The 20,411-nt window shown below is 44.5% G+C and overlaps 1 protein-coding gene across 1 annotated transcript; it reads right to left on the bottom strand.

The window, feature by feature from the left end:
• Positions 1 to 2,610: 2,610 nt before the first annotated feature.
• PIN4 (peptidylprolyl cis/trans isomerase, NIMA-interacting 4) lies at positions 2,611 to 20,051 on the bottom strand. Its single transcript, XM_032757169.2, has 4 exons — positions 19,964 to 20,051; positions 15,122 to 15,195; positions 4,111 to 4,230; positions 2,611 to 3,650 (listed from the first exon to the last, which is right to left on the bottom strand). The coding sequence occupies exons 1-4, from the start codon at positions 20,004 to 20,006 to the stop codon at positions 3,492 to 3,494; spliced, it is 396 nt and encodes a 131-aa protein (XP_032613060.1). The 5' UTR covers positions 20,007 to 20,051; the 3' UTR covers positions 2,611 to 3,491.
• Between the last annotated feature and the right edge of the window lie 360 nt (positions 20,052 to 20,411).

Genomic DNA, 20,411 nt, shown 5'->3' with positions numbered 1-20,411 from the left:
GAATTCCTGGCCTCAACTGATTTGCCCTACTCAGCCTCCCAAAGTGCTGGGATTACAGGTGTGAGCCACTGCATTCAGCCTAAAATAAACATTTTGAAAAGGGATCCATAGGCTGGGCAAACTGCCAAAGGCTGCAAGGCACAAATGAAAGGTTAAGACCCCTGATCTAAGGGTGTGAGGTGAAAAATCTCTTACCCTCCTGTCCTGGAGTTCCATTCCTGGATTCCCATTCCCAGAGACAGTCTATGATGTACAAGCACAAGTACATATGTGTATATATTTATGTTGCTACCCAAATGATAGTGTATTGTGTACACTATTCTGTACCTCATTTTAAATTTTAAAATAACTGCATGATATTCTATTGAAGGATATATCATAATTTATCATCATCTATTGTTGGTGTTCAGTTTGTTTCCAAATAATGCTGTAATGGATATCCTTGTATCTTTTATACATATGATTATAGGATACATTCCTAGAAATGGAGTTGCTGGGTCAAAGGGTATATTTATAAATTTGACAGGTATTGCCAAACTGTTCTCCAGAGGATATAATTGCATTTCCACCATTAATGAATGGATGAATGTCTGTTTCCCCACACCCTTACCAAACAAAGTTAAACATTTTGAACTTTACCAATCTGACACATAAAAAGAGAGAACTTGTATCTTATTTTGATTTTAATTTGCCATTATTTTACAATGAATAAGGTTTGTTCGTTTGTTCTGTAAACACTGAACTTAATCAGAGATGTCTTAAAGCAGAATTAAATGCATATGCTATAATGTATATAAATCTGTATAAATCCTTATTTTTTTTCATTTGTCAACTTTTTTTTTTTTTTTTTTTTGAGACACGGTTTTGCTGTTGCCCAGATTGGAGTGCAGTGGCGCAATCTCGGCTCACTGCAAACTCCACCTTCCAGGTTGAAGCAATTCTCCTGCCTCAGCCTCCCGAGTAGTTGGGACTACAAGCACACACCACCACGCTCAGCTAATTTTTGTATTTTTAGTAGAGACGGGATTCCACCACGATGGCCAGGCTGGTCTTGAACTTACCTGGCCTCAAGTGATCCACCCACCTCAGCCTCCCAAAGTGTTGGGATTACAGGCGTCAGCTGCGCTGTCTGGCCCATTTACCAACTCTTTCAGAATCTTAGTTGTCAATCAAAAGCTAACTTCCCAAATGTTCGCTTGGTGTCAGAGGTCCATTCCTGCCTTACTTTCTCACAGGCTAGCTATAACTACTCTCTCTCCATACCACAGAATTTAGTTTGCTTTTTCTAGTCCACCTTTCAGCACTCTGGCTTCTTTCCTTTGTTGTGACATTTGTGCAATAGGTATTCACACTTAGTATCCTAGGCAAGTCAATGTCCCAAGCAAAGGACTCAAGCTTGGTAGTGTCTCACGCCTATATAGCTCTTCAGAATTTACTGCCCTTATTTAGACACATTGTTTTATTTATTTATTTTTTTTGAGATGGAGTCTCGCTCTGTCGCCCAGGCTGGAGTGTAGTGGCATGATCTCGGCTCACTGCAGCATCCACCCCCTGGGTTCAAGCAATTCTTGTGGCTCAGCCCCCCAAGTAGCTGAGACTACAGGCGCGTGCCACCACACCCAGCTGATTTTTGTATTTTTAGTAGAGACGGGGTTTTACCATATTGGCCAGGCTAGTCTTAAACTCCTGACCTCAAGTGATCCACCTGCATCAGCCTCCCAAAGTGCTGGGATTACAGGCATGAGCCACCGTGCCCAGCCTAGAGACATTGTTTTTAATGTAGTTTTCAAAGTACACATAGGCAGGGTGCAGTGGCACTTGCCTGGTAGTCCCAGCTACTAGGGAGGTTGAGGCAAAAGGGTCACCTGAGCCCAGCCTCAGCAACGTAACAAGACCCCACGTCAACAAATCATTAAAAAACAATCAATCAATAACATGTAGTTTCAGCTTTAAATTTTTTTTTAGACATGGAATCTCACTGTGTTGGCCAGGCTGCAGTGCAGTGGATATTCAAAGGTGCAATCCCACTACTAATCAGCACAGGAGTTTTGACCTGCTGAGTTTCCAACCTGGGCCAGTTCACCCCTTTTTAGGCAACCTGCTGGTCTTTCACTCCCAGGAGGTCACCATGTTTTTCTTTCTTTTTTTTTTTTTAAGAGGCAGGGCCTCTGTTGCCCAGGCTAAAGTCTGGAGTGCAGTGGGCATGGTCATAGCTTACTGCAGCCTCAAACTCCGAGGCTCAAGTGATCCTCCCACCTTGGCCTCCTAAAATGCTGGGATTATAGGCATGAGCCACTGTGCCCAGATGAGGTCACCGTATTGATGCTGAACTTAGTGCTGATACCCGATTGGCATAGGACACTACAGCCCAGAACTCCTGGGCTCAAGTGATCCTCCTGCCTCAGCCTCCCAAGTAGCTAGGACTACAGGCGCACACCACTGGGCCCAGCCATAGTTTCAGCTTATATCTATTTGAACATCTCTGTATACACTGGCATATCTGCTCCGTGGGGAAAATCTCATGGAGGCATAACCTACTGAGGTGCTCAGAAACTCTTCTCAAGTGGGAAAGTCAGGTATCTAGGTAAAGCTGCCATTATATAAGTGGGTATAATATCAAATGCAGCTGAGGGAGAGAAGGCAGTGTGTTAAAATAATCTGTTAAGAATCACATAGCTGTGTTGGCAAGTTTTATTTTTGAAGCAGTATAATATTTATATTGGTAATCTTTATACTTTTTTATATGTCATAAATACAGCATTTTAAATTTTAAAAATTTAGATGCACAGAACATTGGCCCTGGAAAGGACAGCCCTAATGTAACCCATACACTGAAGATGAGGGAATGACGTTTTTATGCTGACATCCCTCCCTTTAACCAGCACTCGGTTAGTCTAGTACAAAACAACTCATGGAACAACTGAGTGCTTTTTTCCTCCAATAAACATTTATTTAAAAAGAAAGGAGTTAACATTGAAAGGCTGTAACGTGCCGCGTACTATGTTAAGACAGTGGAGCTAATACCACCTGTCCTGGAAGATCAGAGTTGACTAACATGGAAAACAAATGTTGTCTAGGAACTTATTTTATGATTCTCACACACTAATCTATTTGATGCCCAATATTTTCAGTTGTGTGAATAGTGTGAGCTGATATCTGCTTCCCCTGAAGATGGTTTCTGAATTAATTTATGGGACAGACTGAGAGTCAGATATAGTTCTGGGAGGAAAGAGAATACAGGTTAAAGGGAGTCTGCTTGACTTCTCTTTGAGAACGACTGACTGAATACCTACTACAGTTGACATTCACTTATCCCCACCCTCTCTTACACCTACAAACCCATACATAGAGCTTTCACAGAATACAAGGAGCATCCAATATCTTTTCTTTTTAAAAATTTTTGTATTTCCTTGCAGCTCCAGCTCAAAGGAATATCTAATACCGTTTAAAGAAACAAAATGTATAAAACTTATTCAGTCTTTCATATGATTTTATTTTCTCCCTTCAACCATAATAATATGATATCCAAATTTTGTCTTAACCGGTGGGTCTGTAAACACAGGCTTATCCATCCCACTTACAGGCAAGGCAAATGCTGCTTCTTGAAATGGTCCCACCATGGACCCTCTGGTCATCCAACCCAAGTCGCCCTGAAAAACCCAAAAGATAAGTGATATCAAGTGGCCCTGAAGAGGGCTACTGTAGCTTGAGAGAATTTCCCAACATTTTGCTAAGGTTACAAGGTATATTCCTAAGAGCAATACAAGAATAGGCTCAATAAGGACAAATAGGTAGAAGAAGTCTAACTAGACTGAACACATAAGTACTCTCAACACTGCTGGACTTTGAAGTTAGCTGTGCAAGTTTGGTCATGCCTAGGTTTCGACATAGGTGACCCTTATTCTACTATTCACAAGTTGGACATTTCTGCTTTTGAGATCTTTAAACCAAAATATGGCTACAACTAAGGGTTGAACAAAGGAATGATCCCTACTTCTGTGTTTCTTCTGTGGAGGATGGAGAATTTTATTTTATCTTATTTTATTATTTGTCATTTTTACTTTGCTTTCTTAACCTGAGAGAAAATTATAAATCATAAGAGCAATGTACCCCTTGCCTGGCTTTATCTTCACTATACTGTGCGGCCACTTCATTAAATCTCATCCCAGACTTCAACTTTTCCATGGCTTCCATGATTTTGCCATGTTTTTCACATAGAATGTGTCTGACCTGCAAGGAAAAAGTACATTCATGTAATACTTGGAGACCCAAATGACTCCTTAAAGTACAGTGGTTATATTTGGATTACCCCCACCAGTTAAAAAAAACAAAACAAAACACATTAGTTCATAGCAAGTAAAAATCCTGGAAGTTTGCCCAGGACAACAATCACAATCCCATTCCCCATATTAAGACAATGTCTCAGAGTCCTGATTTAGATAGAAAATAGGCACCTGGCTGTGGGAAGCTCCTCTTTTTTTTTTTTGAGAAGGAGTCTTCCTCTGTCACCTAGGCTGGAGTGCAGTGGCGTGATCTTGGCTCACTGCAACCTCCGCCTCCTGGGTTCAAGCAATTCTCCTGTCTCAGCCTCCTGAATAGCTGGGTTTACAGGTACGTGCCATCACACCTAGTTCATTTTTGTATTTTCAGTAGAGATGGGGTTTCTCCACATTGGCCAGGCTGGTCTTGAACTCCTGATCTCGTGATCCACCCGCCTCAGCCTCCCAAAGTGCTGGGATTACAGGCGTGAGCTGCCGCACACGGCCGGGAAGCTCCCATCTTTTACCATATACCTCCATGCTAACAGGAGGAGGAAACATGATATGGGTTGAGAGCTGTGGTCCTGGAATCAAATCCCAACTCTGCTGTATGAACTTAGGCTTTATTTATTTATTTATTTAGAGATGGAGTCTCACTCTATCTCCCAGGCTGGAGTGCAATGGTGTGCTCTCAGCTCACTGCAACCTCTGCCTCCCAGGTTCAAGCAATTCTCTTGCCTCAGCCTCCCGAGTAGCTGGGATTACAGGCACCCGTCACCAAGCCCAGCTAATTTTTGTATTTTTAGTAGAGATGGGGTTTCACCATGTCGGCCAGGCCGGTCTCGAACCCCTGACCTCAAGTGATCTGCCCGCCTCAGCCTCCCAAAGTGCTAGGATTACAGGCGTGAGCCACCATGCCCGGCTGAACTTACGCATGTTTTTAAACCTCCAAGTGTTTCTCCATTTGTACATCAAGATGCGATGATAACGGGACCTACGTGTTCTCATAGGATTGTGAAGATTGAGATAATGCAGCTACCATTGACCAATGGCTAGCTATTATTTAATCAGAGTGAGGATAAGAAAAAACCTGCTAGAAAGTATTTCTATCTTTTTTTTTTGAGACAGACTCTCCGTCTGTTGCCCAGGCTGGAGTGCAGTGGCCCGATCTTGGCTCACTGCAACCTCCACCCACAGGTTCAAGCAATTCTCCTGCCTCAGCCTCCCAAGTAGCTGGGACTATAGGTGCGCACTACCACGCCCAGCTAATTTTTTGTATTTTTAGTAGAGATGGGTTTCACTATGTTGGCCAGGCTGATCTCAAACTCCTGGCCTAAAGTGATCTGCCCATCTCGGCCTCCCAAAGTGCTGGGATTACAGGTGTCAGCACACCGTGCCTGGCCAGGAAGTATTTCTTACTAAAAGAGACCCAATGCATAAGCCTCCCCACAATTCCACACTTCGAAAAGATATCATAGGTTGAATATTAAGAACACCCAACCCTACTGAAGTATTCAAATTTGACCTATGTTTACATAAAGCCATGGATTTAAAAAACCACTATTATCCTTAAAAATGATTTTGTCAAGATAGCTGTTTCGCAGGATTTCTCATTTCACATTCAAATAGAATCACTTATAGTCATGCGTCACTTAACTACAGGGAAACACATGAGAAATGAGTTATTAGGCAATTTTGTTGTTGTGCAAACATAACACTGTACTTACACAAACCTAGATGGTATGGCCAGCTACACACCTAGGCTATATGGCATAGCCTGTTGCTCCTAGGCTACAAACCTGTACAGCATGTGACTGTACTGAATACCATAGGCGACTGTAACACAATGGTAAGTATTTGGGTATCTAAACATAGAAAAGGTACAGTAAAAATATAGCATAAAAGATAAAAAATGGTACACTTATATAGGACACTTTACATGAATGGAGCTTGCAGGACTGGAAGTTGCTCTGGGTGAGTCAGTGAGTGGTGAGTTAATATGAAGGCCTAGGACATTATTGTACACTACTGTAGACTTTTTTTTTTTTTTTTCGAGACGGAGTCTTGCTCTGTCTCCCAGACTGGAGTGCAGCAGTGTGATCTCAGCTCACTGCAACCTCCACCTCCCGGGTTCAAGTGATTCTCCTGCCTCAGCCTCCCTAGTAGCTGGGATTACAAGCACACGCCACCACACCTGGATAAGTTTTGTATTTTTAGTAGAGATGGTTTCGCCATGTTGGTCAGGCTGGCCTCGAACTCCTGACCTCAGGTGATCCACCCACCTTGACCTCCCAAAGTGCTGGGATTACAGGCATGAGCCACCACACCCGTCCCCTACTGTAGACTTTATACACACTATACATGTAAGCTACAATTTATAAAACACTTTTCTTTATTCAATATTAAATTAGCCTTAGCTTATTGTATCTTTTTAACTTTATACATTTAAAAAATTTTAAACTTTTTGACTCTATTTAATAACACTTGGCTTAGAAAACAAACACATTGTGCAACTGTACAAAACTATTTTCTTTCTTCATATCCTTATTCTATAAGCTTTTTTCTTTTTTTTTTGAGATGAAGTCTCGTTCTGTTGCCCAAGCCGGAGTGCAGTAGCACAATCTCAGCTCACTGCAACCTCCACCTCCCAGGTTCAAGCGATTCTTGTGTCTCTCAGCCTCCTGAGTAGCTGGGATTACAGGTGCGTGTCACCACGCCAAGCTAATTTTTGTATTTTTTGTAGAGACAGGGTTTCACCATGTTAGCCAGGCTGGTCTTGAACTCCTGACCTCAAGTGATCTGCCCGCCTCAGCCTCCCAAAGTGTTGGGATTACAGGTGTGAGCTACCACGCCCAGCCACTATAAGTTTTTTTCTATTTAAAATTTTTTTTTAACTTTTTAAACTTTTTTATTAAAGACTAAGACACAAATACACACACTAGCTTAGGCCCACACAGGGTCAGGATCATCGATATCACTGTTTTCTACCTCCATGTCCTGTCCCATGGAAAGGTCTTCAGGGACAATAACATGCATGGGACTGTCATCTCCTATGATAATGCCTTCTTCTGGAATACCTCCTGAAGGACCTGCCTGAGGCTGTTTTACAGTTAATTTTTTTTTTTTTTTTTTAAGAGACAGCTTCTAGACTGCCTCCTTGTTTCTGCTTCCATACTCACAAAGTGATTGTCTGATACAATTCCTGGGAAAATGTACACTGCATTCATGGTCACAGATAGGGGATACCGTCCACTATTTTATAAATGAATAAACGACTATTCTAGTTTAGACAGTGCGACAAAGAGATTTTCATTCCTGTGGGGTCTGCAAGTGTGACCAACCAACTGGCAACAGTGCAGCTGTGTCTTGGAGAGCCAAGCTACAGAAAGAGTTTGGGAGTGATGACTATGGAGGTGGCAGCTGAAGTGTGGAATTCATGAGGTTACCAGGAAGGAGATGAAAATGAGAAGAGGAGGAAAGAAAGTTAAAATAACCTTGGAGACTATCGATGTTCAAGCAACAAGTAAAGAACTCAAAAAGTGTAATAAAAAGGGGCCGGGCACAGTGGCTCACACCTATAACCCCAGCACTTTGGGAGGCCAAGGCGGGAGGATCCCTTGAGGCTGGGAGTTTGAGACCAGTCTGGGCAACATAGCAAGACCCCCATCTCTACAAAAACTTAAAAAAAAATTAGCCGGGCATGGTGGTGCACATCTGTAGTCTTAGCTACTCAGGAGGCTGAGGCAGGAGGATCACTTGAGCCCAGGAATTGAAGGCTGCAGTGAGCTATGATCATGCCACTGCATGTCATGCACTCTGGCCTGTGTGACAGAGCAAGAACCTGTCTCTTAAAAAGAAAAAAGAGGCCGGGCGCGGTGGCTCACGCTTGTAATCCCAGCACTTTGGGAGGCCGAGGCGGGCGGATCACGAGGTCAGGAGATCAAGACCACGGTGAAACCCCGTCTCTACCAAAAATACAAAAAAAAATTGCTTGAGCGGGGCGTGGTGGCGGGCCCTGTAGTCCCCAGCCACTCGGAGAGGCTGAGGCAGGAAATTGGCGTGAACCCGGGAGGCGGAGGTTGCAGTGAGCCGAGATCGCGCCACTGCACTCCAGCCTGGGCGACAGAGCAAGACTCCGTCTCAAAAAAAAAAAAAAAAAAAAAAGAAAACATAATAAAAAGGAAAGGCCATATAGGTAGGAGAGAAGCGTGTGCTAACAAACCAAGGCAGGAGAGAGTTTCAAGGAGGAAATGGTCAACAAGGGTTAAGTGTTGCAGAGACATCAGGTAAGAAGTATAAGAAACTGTGCAATGATGGAGCAATGATCTCAGAAAAAGGAGTTTCAGAAGAGTTTAAGTGCAGAAGCCAGAATGCAGCAGGCTGACTGAGGAAACAATGGCAAGTGGGGGGGTAATTCAAACAAACTAATTTTGTTTGAAAAGGAGAAAGGGCTCTAGCTAGAGGCAAAAAGTGGAAGACATGTAAATACGAAATTTACACTGGGCAATGCAGCTCAGGCCTGTAATCCCAGCACTTTGGGAGGCAGAGGCGGGCGGATCACCTGAGGTGAGGAATTGGAGACCAGCCTGGCCAACATGGAGAAATCCCATCTCTACTAAAACTACAATTAGCCGGGAGTGGTGGTAGATGCCTGTAATCCCAGCTACTCGGGAGGCTGAGGCAGGAGAATCGCTTGAAACTGGGAGGTGGAGGTTGCGGTGAGCCAAGATCGCACCACTGCACTCAAGCCTGGGCAACAAGACTGAGACTCCGTCTCAAAACAAAAACAAAAACAAAAAAACACACGAAATTTTAAAGGTCCCTGGGCATATTTTCAGAATGAAGGGAAAGACCCAGGAAAAAAAAACCGGTTGAAGACAGAACAAAAAAGAGGGTAGAGATAAATGAAGGAGCAAGGTTAGGTATTCAGAACACGGTTTGAAAAATTAGCCTTGGCCGGGCGCGGTGGCTCACGCTTGTAATCCCAGCACTTTGGGAGGCCGAGGCAGGCGGATCACGAGATCAGGAGATCGAGACCATGGTGAAACCCCGTCTCTACTAAAAAATACAAAAAATTAGCCGGACATGGTGGCGGGCGCCTGTAGTCCCAGCTACTCGGAGAGGCTGAGGCAGGAGAATGGAGTGAACCCGGGAGGCAGAGCTTGCAGTGAGCCGAGATTGCGCCACTGCACTCCAGCCTGGGCGACAGAGCAAGACTCCGTCTCAAAAAAAAATAAATAAATAAAATAAAAATTAGCCTTAAAGAAAAAAAGGTGAGGAGGTAACTTTGTTGATAGGGGGCTAAAAGCCAAGGAGTTCCTGACAATGGGTCTGGTTTCCACTTTCTTGTTAAAATAATAAAAACATTTAAAAGTTGATGAGTACTTATGTCATTAAATCCTCACACTAACCCTGTGAGACTAGATGAGTGTTTCTTAACCCTGGCAGCATATTAGAATCACTTCCAGAGCTTCTAAAAAAGTTTTTTGTTTTTGTTTTTTGAGATGGAGTCTCACTCTGTCGCCCAGGCTAGAGTGCAGTGGCACAATCTCAGTTCACTGCAACCTCCGCCTCTCGGGTCCAAGCGATTCTCCTGCCTCAGCCTCCCGAGTAGCTGAGATTCCAGGCGCATGCCACCATGCCCAACTAATTTTTGTATTTTCAGTAGAGACAAGGTGTCACCATGTTGGCCAGGCTGGTCTCGAACTCCTGACCTCAAGTGATACACCCACCTCGGGCTCCCAAAGTGCTAGGATTACAAGCATGAGCCACACAGCCCAGCCCTTCTAAAAAAGTCCAGGCCCCTCTCCAAGAGATTCTGATGCGGTTGGTCTGGGGTGAGACCCTAGGCACTGGTATTTTTTTAGTCAAATCTGATGTACATCTGGGGTTGAGAACCATGGAATGAAGTTCTCTGTTGACTGATGGGAGTGGGGTGGTGGATGGCTACAGGTGGGTGGTAAAGGATTGCTGAGCAGCACTGAGGGCCTAGGTAAAGTTAGAGACCAAGTATTAGTAGTCCCAATCCCCAAGGCTGGGTGACTTTCCAGTAGGGCCCAGCAGTTCTGGGGAGTTTTTTTTTTTTTGAAATGGAGTCTTGCTCTGTCGCCCAGGCTGGAGTGCAGTGGTGCGATCATGGCTCACTGCTACCTCTGTCTCCCAGGTTCAAGTGATTCTCCTGCCTCAGCCTCCCGAGTAGCTGGGATTATAGGCACCCGCCACCACACCTGGCTAATTTTTGTATTTTTAGTAGAGACAGAGTTTTACCATGTTGGCCAGGCTGATCTTGAACTCCTGACCTCAGGTGATCCACACGCCTTGGCCTCCCAAAGTGCCAGGAGTACAGGCGTGAGCCACTGGCGCCCGGCTGAATTTTTCTTTCTTAAGTAACTGTTTCAAATCTGAGCCAAGCTACTGAAATAAGTTAATCTATGAGCAAATACAATACTCATATTGGAATTATTAGTAAATATTTTATTTACATACTAATTAAAAATCAAGTATTAATATTTAAGTTGCCCCAAGGTAGACGTGTTCAAAGAAATCTATCTTTTCTTTTCTTTTCCTTCCTTTCTTTTTTATTGATGCATAGTAGATGTACAGTTTCAAGGTAATGCAATAATCTAATACATTCATATAATTGGTAAAGATCAAATCAGTATACTTGGAATATCCATCACCTTAAATATTTGTCTTTTCTTTATACTAGAACCACTCGAATTCTTCTCTTCTAACTATAGTTCTGATTTTAAGTGCATAGAAAGTAGACCATTGGATTGATCCTGAGTAGCAGGGAGGTGGATGCAGGGAGGTGGCCAAAAGAAAAATTGGACCTCCTCAATCCTACGATCAAGCCCTTAGGCCTAATTTTGAGTGTGCAGGGGATAGGAAAACAAACATGAAGCCTAGGAGAAAGTGGGGAGATCAGGGTGGGCTCGAGGGCTTGGGTGTCTGTGAGGAGAAGAACAGAGGAACAGGATTGGTGGAGGCAGGAAGGGAAGGGGAAGGAGGGAAGCTGTGGTCAGTGGATGGGTCTCAGAATCTGCACAGCTTATAGCGACAAAAGGGCAGGGTGTGGGCACTGGGGTGGAGTCTGAAGCAGAATGACAGAATGTGAAAGGAGCTGAACCCTAAAAGGCTGGAGGGTCCCAGGGTCCCCACCGACTGGGGCCTTCAAAAAACACTTGAAACAACCCAGCTGTCCTTCAACAGGTGAATGGTTCGACATACTACAGCACTTCCACATCATGGGATACAGGTTGAATATCACTTATCCAGCCGGGCGCGGTGGCTCACGCTTGTAATCCCAGCACTTTGGGAGGCCGAGGCGGGCGGATCACGACGTCAGGAGATCGAGACCATCCTGGCTAACACGGTGAAACCCCGTCTCTACTAAAAATACAAAAAATTAGCCGGGCGTGGTGGCGGGCGCCTGTAGTCCCAGCTACTCGGAGAGGCTGAGGCAGGAGATGGCGTGAACCCGGGAGGCGGAGCTTGCAGTAAGCCGAGATCGCGCCACTGCACTCCAGCCTGGGAGACAGAGCAAGACTCCGTCTCAAAAAAAAAAAAAAAAGAATATCACTTATCCAAAATGCTTGGGACCAGAGTGTTTCGGATTTGGGAATATTTGCATTATACTTACCAACTGAGCATATCTAATCTGAAAATTCAAAATCTGAAATGATAGAATGAGCATTTACTTTGAGTTTCATGTCAGCGCTCAAAAAGTTTCAGACCTTACAGCATTTTGCATTTTGGATTTTTGGATTAGGGATACTCAACCGGTACTATTTAGCAATACAGAGGAATAAACTATTGATAAACAAAACCACTTGAATGAAATCTCCAGCGAATTATACTGGGTGAATAAAACCAATCCCAAAAGGTTACATACTGTATTATTCCATTCATATAACATTCTTGACATTATAAAGTTACACAAATGGAGAACAGATAAGTTGCTGCCATGGGTTAAGGGGGCAGAGGTGGGGCAGGAGGGAAGCGGGTATAGTTATAAAAGGCCAACAGGAGGGATCCTTGTAGTGGTAGGATTGTCTGTATCTTGACTACACCAATGTCAATATCCTGTTTGTGCCATTGTACTATAGTTTTGTTAGGTGTTACCATTGGGAGAAACAAAGGAATATGTATTATTTCTTTTCCTTTTTCTTTTTTAGAGACAAAGTCTCATTCTGTTGCCCAGGCTGGAGTGCAGTGGCGTGATCATGACTCACTGCCGCCTCAAACTCCTGGGCTCAAACAATCCTCCTACCTCAGCCTCCCAAGTAGCTGGGACTACAGGCACATGCCACCATGCCCAGCTAGATGTATTATTTCTTACAACTGCATGTGAATCTATAATTATCTCAAAATAAAAGGCTTTATAAAAAAAAATTTAACCCTAATCTACTTTCCTAGTGAATAACGTGCCACTCCTTTCCATATATCTCATGAGTGGCCACACTGAACTTATTTTTTTTCCAGAGAGGGTAAGATGCCTCTTTAAAGCCATATGCACCAGGTGTGGTGGCTCATGCCCCTATAATCTTAACACTTTTGGAGGCTGAGGCGGTAGGATCGCTTGAGGCCACGAGTTCAAGACCAGCCTGGGCAACATAGTGAGACTCCATCTCTACAAAGATAAAAACAACAAAACAAAGTTTTTAAAAAATTAGCTAAAGCGGCCAGGCATGGTGGCTCATGCCTGTAACCCCAGCACTTTGGGAGGCCGAGGCAGATGGATCACCTGAGGTCAGGAGTTCAAGACCAGCTTGGCCAACATGGTGAAACCCCATCTCTACTAAAAATACAAAAAACTAGCTGGGCGTGGTGGCGGGCACCTGTGATCCCAGCTACTTGGGAGGCTGAGGCAGGACAATTGCTTGAACCTGGGAGGCGGAGGTTGCAGTGAGCTGAGATCGTGCCATTGCACTCCAACCTGGACAACAAGAGTGAAACTCCATTTCAAAAAAAAAAAAAAAAAAAGTAGCTAAAGCTATATGTAGTGCAACAGTCTCTTAGGTTAGATGCTTGTAAAAGCATATTAGGTGAAAACTGCATATGGCCAAAATTACCCTAGAATATCCCTTTATGAAGATGTCATATGGGAGACCAGCATGTCAGCTCTCATTTAAGCCCAGACATAGCCAGACACGCTCTACTCCATTTGTAACAATGATCACTTCTTCAGCTGAACACCAGATGAAGTAACTGGGTTGTATTTAGGGGCTATGTTTTATGAAAACTTACCTTTGGATACCAGAACCCCACTTCACATGATTGGATGCTCATACAAGAATTCAGGGCAACTATAGAAAAGCAGGTGCATGTCTCTCATCTCTCTCTTTCTCTCTCTCTGTGGGGCATAGGTTCATTGAATAGAAGAGTGGGCAGAACAGTCCACACCATTTACATGATCTCTCTTTTTTAGGCTACACATGTATGGCTGAATTCATATGATGCAGTTCCACTGCTATGCTTATCACACAGCAATGAAATATATATCTTTACCTAACTGCTCCTAAGTAGCCTCTTGTAACAAGGACCATCTCTTACTTTTTATTTATTTTTTTGAGACAGGGTCTCGCTCTGTTGCATAGGATGAGTGCAGTGGCACAATCATGGCTAACTGCAGCCTCAAATTCTCGGGCTCAAGTGCTTCTCCCACCTCAGCCTCCTGAGTAGCTAGGGCCACAGGTGTGCACCACCACGTCTGGCTAATTTTTTATTTTTATTTTTTTAGTGACAGGGTCTTGCTATATTGCCCAGGCTGTCTCAAACTCCTGGGCTCAAGTGATCCTCGCACCTTGGCCTCCCAAAGTGCTGGGATTACAGGAGTGAACCATTGTGCCTGGCCCATCTCTTACTTTTTTATTAAATAAATAAATAATAAAAAATCCCCAGAGCCTAATACATTGCGTGGCACAGGGCAGATGTCACTAAGTCCTTACTGAATGAATGAATCAAAGTACAGGCTCCCATATCCTGACTAAAACATGGAAATTGCCTTGTTACATAGCACTTACTAGTTTGCAGATTAAATTTTCTCCCAGCAGAGACTCCTCTGGGACTGGGTTAAGTATTTCCAATAATTATTTGCTGATTTTCTCCTGCCCCCATTTTCATGGTCAAGACCCTGGTTTGTAGCTCACCAGTGGGGGAGCTTTCTAAAGAGACCTGCACCCTTGCCTGTTTATTCAGCAGAGGCCTTTTAACACTTATCTAATCTCTTGGTTTCATAAAATATTATTTTGTCCTGATTATTTTGTCCTGAGAAATAACTCAATTACTGGGAAGATCTAACTTAATGCATTTTAAGGAACAATACTAAAAAAGTATGAAGAAATTCTGGGTATCTGAGAAAGTATATGAGAAAATATTTAAAGGGAATTACTTTTCATAAGCAAGACTGGTCTATATTTTCCATTTTTTTTAAACTTATTTTTATTTATTTATTTTTTTGAGATGGACTCTTACTCTGTTGCCCAGGCTGGAGTGCAGTGGTGCAATCTCAGCTCACTGCAACCTCAGCCTCCCGGTTCAAGCGATTCTTGATTCTCGTGCCTCAGCCTCCCAAGTAGCTAGGATTACAGGTGTACCCTACCACACCAGGCAAATTTTTGTATTTTTAGTAGAGACAGGGTTTCACCATTTTGGCCAGGCTGATCTGCCTGCCTTGGCCTCCCAAAGTGCTGGGATTACAGGTGTGAACCACTGTGCCCAGCTACAATTTTGTGTTATTTTGATTTTATACCAGTGTTAGGCTAGCCTGTTAGAATGAGTTAAGCATTCTGTCTTTTATGTGTACTAACACATAAATAGAATTTATATTTAACATGGAAAAAAAGGAACCAGTAACTCACCTTTACTGCATTGCCACCACCTTTGGGACCTTGAGCCTTCTTGTCAGCACTGTCACTCCCAGAGGCTGCTCCCCCTTTAGAGAAGAGATGACAGGTACTCATTTAAACTGCACCTCCATGTTTACAGAAAGGTCCAACACACAACGGGAGTGGATATTTCCATCATAACGCCACACTTCAAAAGGGAACTCGGCCAGACACTTTACAACAAGGGTATCCAATCTTTCGGCTTCCCTGAGCCACAATGGAAGAATTATCTTGGGCCACACAAAATACGCTAACACTAATGATAGCTGACAAGCTGAAAAAAAAATCACAAAAAAATCTCATAATGTTTTAAGAAAGTTTCCGAATTTGTGTTGGGCTGCATTCAAAGCCGTCCTGGGCCGTATGCAGCCCGTGGGCCATGGGTTGGACAAGCTTGCTTTGCAACATCAAGCTAAATTAATCTGACCCATCTTTCTTCAAACAGGAAATCTGTGCCCTATATAAACCCTTCACAGAAAATGGATACACAAATGAGCGTGCTCATAGGTGAATGAAAGCTCCGGAAGCCTGGCCCAGATTCTCTGTATCCAATTTAACACCCTGCCTTCTGAGGGCAGACTCCTAAGTTCTTGTAAGAGTTCTATCATGTACTGCAACTATGTGTTCAAGCATTACAATTCCAGTAAGTAAAATCTCCAAGAATATATTTTTTAAAAAGATCAAATTTCCAACTACCCATTTTTGGCTAAAGAATACATTCATGTCCAAATTTCTAGAGTCTACTACATTGCCTATTGATGTCTTCCTAGAACCATTAGCAGCATCTTACATTTTACAAGTATGTCATTTTACTATTATGGTAACTTCTGTGTCAGTGGCAGCCTATGTACTGCTAGAGGCTGATGTTCCTAAGAATTACAGTTGAATTAAGGGTTCAGTTCAATAAACATTTCCTATACAACTATTGAGTTCCAGGCACTGGGAGTACAAAGATGAACAAGCCATGTACCTTCCTTCAGAAAACTCATATTCTAGTGAGGAAGACAGATTATTTCAGGAGAATGCAGGAGATGCAGAGATGGTTATGGACAGGGGGCTGTGGAAGCACAGAGGGACACTGGAGCCAGCCAGTGAAGGCCCTGGATGAGTAGGAGCTGGTTAGCCGAAGAAAGGATGAGGAGACACTCCAGAATGGGGGAAATGACATGGTATGTGTAAGAAATTGTATGGATGAAGCCAAATCTGAGGTGGGAGTGCACTCAGATGAGCCTGCCTGAGGGAGGTAGCTGAGGGTCAGGGCATTGAGGCCTGTTGGCCCCACTGAGGAGCTTGGGATTTATCCTAGACTTAATAGGGAGCGATTGAAAAGTTTTTTTTGTTTTTTTTTTGAGATGGAGTCTCGCTCTGTCTGTCGCCCAGGCTGGAGTGCAGTGGCGCGGTCTCGGCTCACTGCAAGCTCCGCCTCCCGGGTTCACGTCATTCTCCTGCTTCAGCCTCCCCAGTAGCTGGGACTACAGGTGCCCGCCACCACGCCCCGCTAATTTTTTTTGTATTTTTAGTAGAGACAGGGTTTCACCGTGTTAGCCAGGATGGTCTGGATCTCCTGACCTCGTGATCTGCCCGCCTCGGCCTCCCAAAGTGCTGGGATTACAGGCATGAGCCACCACGCCTGGCCGCCACTGAAAAGTTTTAAGCAGGAGTCTCCATCTTGCTTGTCTTAGTATCTCCAAGCCTAGCACAATGCCTGGCACACAAAAGGTGTTTTAATAAATGTTTGATTAAACTGAAAAACCCAAATACTGACTACCAAAACCCTAAAAAAATGTTACTGCCAAAGGAGTGTTATTAAATCAAACTCGTAACTGGGTTTGCTATAGATCCACTCTTGAATGATGATGCCTTCCAGTTATCCCATCCTTTTCCCTGCTGGATGCTGTCTTTTTTTTTTTTTTTTTTTTTTGTATTTTTAGTAGAGACGGGGTTTCGCCATGTTCGTCAGGCTAGTCTCGAACTCCTGACCTCCTGATCCGCCCGCCTCGGCCTCCCAAAGTGCTGAGATTACAGGCGTGAGCCACCGCGCCTGGCGGATGCTATCATCTTCTGACTGCCACCTCACTGCCTTTGATTTCCTGACGACTCTGGCATCAGCTTTGGGCTTCCTCTCCACCCTCACTCCTGCCATTACCTTGAGTGACCCCACCATCTATCTTGGGGAATCTCACAGTTCTAGGTCTCTTTCCCGAATGTCATGCTCTCTACTCCAAGCTACCTGCTCTGGGGGCGCACGATGGAACTGTGCCACTCAGAACTAGTTCAGTCTCTGGCTATAACCTCCTGTCCTTCCAGCTTCCTCATGTCTCATTCCCACAATACCAGCTCTTTAACTTCACAGAACCTCTCCCTCGACCCCAGTCCCTTCGTCCTGCTACATTCACCTAGATCACCAGACCTCTTTTTCCCTTCCCACTCTGGACCCCATGTTCATTCATCTGAACTGCATTCCCACTGGCCCTTGTAATTCCCTTGTGTTGCTATCCTCCTATCATAACTGCCTAACAAAACCTCAACCATGGCTTAAGGCTGCACCTAGCTCTTTTCAATCCTATATTGTGCCAGTTGCATGGTACTAGGTAAATCAGACTGTGAAGATTATGTAGTCTACAAATTCATGGCCTTTGATCTTAGTCAGGCTCCTAGCCCTGAGGGCACTTCTTTTGTGTTTCATTCCCTCTCCCATTACGATATTCCAGACCTTTACCACTCTCAAGATGCCTACTGAGTCCCTGCCCCTCCATCTCCTTTCCTATGACCTCAAGCATAAGGTGTCCCTGCTCCCCCTAGGTCCTGGATTGCATTTTCTCCTAAATCTCACTCTTCTGTGCCTTTACCTCTTTTACTTTACTGGATCCTTCAGCTTCACTCCCAAGTTTTCCCCATTCCAAAGAAGCAAAGAAAATAAAACTTTCTCTTAATCCTCTGTCCTTCTCTATCTACCATCCCATTTCCATGCTTTTCAATTAAAACTTTCCAAGAAGTCCAAATTACCACTTCCCAGTCAGTTCTCTAGTCACTGCAATCTGGCTTCTGTTTCACTGAAACCACTTTCACCGAAGGCCACCTCTAATTTCCAAATCTGCTGTGCTTGATAGACTATACCCTCTCTCTTTAAAACATTCTGGTCTCTTCAGCCTCTGGCCACCATTCTGCACTCCCTCTATCTGTCTGCCTCTTTCTCTGCCTGTCCTAGGATCACATCCTCTGCTCCCTGCTCTTTTCATTCTATAAACTCTCCATGGATAATTGCACACACTCTAATGGGCTCAACTACCATCTATAAGTTAATGACTCCTAAAACTTACATGTACAGTCTAGACCTCTCCCTCAAACTTCAGACTCAAATATCCAACCACTTCCTGACTACATCTCCACTGAGATGTCCCACAGACACCTCAAAGCCAATCTCTCTGAAAGTGAATTCATCAATCTCATCCCTGCTCCTCATGTATCCTTGATGTTACCCTGCAGGACCAGCAACAGGTTAGAAATCCAATCCAGAAAACAGAATGATCGTTGATCCTCCCTCCCCAACCCAATAAATCACCAAGTCTTGACTATTTCACATCCTAATATTTACAGAATCTTTTCTCTTTTCTCAGTTCCCACAGCCACTCCCTTAGGTCAGTCCACCATCATCTCTCACCAAGACTACCACGACAATGTCCTTACAGGTCTTTCTGATCCTTAACTGTCCTTCTTAGCAGCATATATAGCACTCTCCATGATCTGGTCTTTGTTTCTGTTTTCATTCTCACCATTTGCCATTCTGCCTTGAGTTTTTGCTCCAGCAACACTACACTGCACACATCATGCTGTTTCTCACCTCAGTGCTTTTGCTGCTGGACCCCCAGTAAGGAATGCTTTAACCTACCCTCAATGCCCATCTTGACCTCTGCCTAATTCATCTCCAGGAAGTCTTCCGTTCCCTGTTCCCCAGCTAAATGAAGCACTTCCCTCAATTTCTATTATATCCCATACACATCCCTCAACACTACATTTAGTATAGTGCTTTATGATCACTAAGCCTTTATCTTCCTCACTACTTCGGGAGCTCCTTAAGGCCAAAATCTTTTTTTTTTTTTTTTGAGACAGAGGCTCGCTCTGTCGCCCAGGCTGGAGTGCAGTGGCGCGATCTCGGTTCATTGCAACCTCTGCCTCCCGGGTTCAAGCGATTCTCCTGCCTCAGCCTCCCGAGTAGCTGGGATTACAAGCGCGCACCACCACGCCTGGCGAATTTTTGTATTTTTAGTAGAGACGGGGTTTCGCCATGTTGGCCAGGCTAGTCTCGAACTCCTGACCTCGTGATCCACCCTCCCTCGGCCTCCCAAAGTGCTGGGATTATAGGCGTGAGCCAACGCGCACAGCCCTCTGTCTTATTTTTATATCCTCAGCGCTTAGCACTGTGCCTGACACGTTTCTGTTCAATGGATGAATGATTCCTTCCCCGATGGTGGACATGTCATTCTGTAAGCATTAAAGTGAACTTTAAGAACCATAATCAATGTGTACTTCCTATTGCTGGCTTTTGATAAGACCCAATTTTAGAACTCTAATAACCCCTTGAAATAGCAGCCCTAAGTCATCGCTTCCGAGGAACTATCCCCACCAGATTCCATTACCCACCAGGACGGTCCCTGAACCGTAGCCCAACGTATTCCTACAGAGGTAATCGATGGCAGCACTGTGGGGCCACTGGCTACCTGCTGCGTCCGTCCCGGACTCCAAAGATGGACTGTCTGTTCCCTCCCTTCGCTCCTCACCCGCCCCCATTCTCCTTGATCGCTCTGGCCGCTCTACCTTTCCCCGCTTTTCCAGAACCACTTTTCCCTTTGGGCGGCATCTTGGAAGCTTGTTGTTGAACTCTGAACTGCTCCAGTTACCGTACAAGCCCCTTTAGAACCCCAACCATGGGCATGTCCTAAACAAATGCCTGAAAGCCGCATCTCAACTGACCGTTCTTATTGCGGCTCCGGAAGCAGGCACAGCTTGGGGCAGACCCCGTCCTTTGGCTCTTGGACCAATGGGGCTGAAGATGTCTGACCAATAAGACGCTTGGGGCAGAAACAAAGGCAGAGGGGCGGAGACAAAGGCCGGATTAGGGCGGGAAGCCCCGCCTCTGCGCTTTTTGTGACTTCTTTCACGCACCCTACTTTGCACCAGGTACCCCACTCCCCAGACTCTACCCCCGAAACTCCCCTCCTCCCCCCAACCCGGCTTTTTTTCATGCGTGCGCAGTAGGAGCCGC

Source organism: Hylobates moloch, unplaced genomic scaffold (genome assembly GCF_009828535.3).
Source record: "Hylobates moloch isolate HMO894 unplaced genomic scaffold, HMol_V3 SCAFFOLD_7, whole genome shotgun sequence".
Taxonomy (NCBI): Eukaryota; Metazoa; Chordata; class Mammalia; order Primates; family Hylobatidae; genus Hylobates; species Hylobates moloch.
This window is presented reverse-complemented; position numbering and strand designations above follow the sequence as displayed.

Bases quoted from the DNA above. Each gene is read 5' to 3' on its own strand.
- PIN4 (XM_032757169.2), bottom strand. From the start codon at position 20,006: ATGCCGCCCAAAGGGAAAAGTGGTTCTGGAAAAGCGGGGAAAG. The intron at 15,196-19,963 runs GTAGAGCGGCCA...TCTTCTCTAAAG, and splicing joins TTCTGGAAAAGCGGGGAAAG to GGGGAGCAGCCTCTGGGAGT. The intron at 3,651-4,110 runs GTACATTGCTCT...TGGGTTTTTCAG, and splicing joins AAGATAAAGCCAGGCAAGGG to GGCGACTTGGGTTGGATGAC.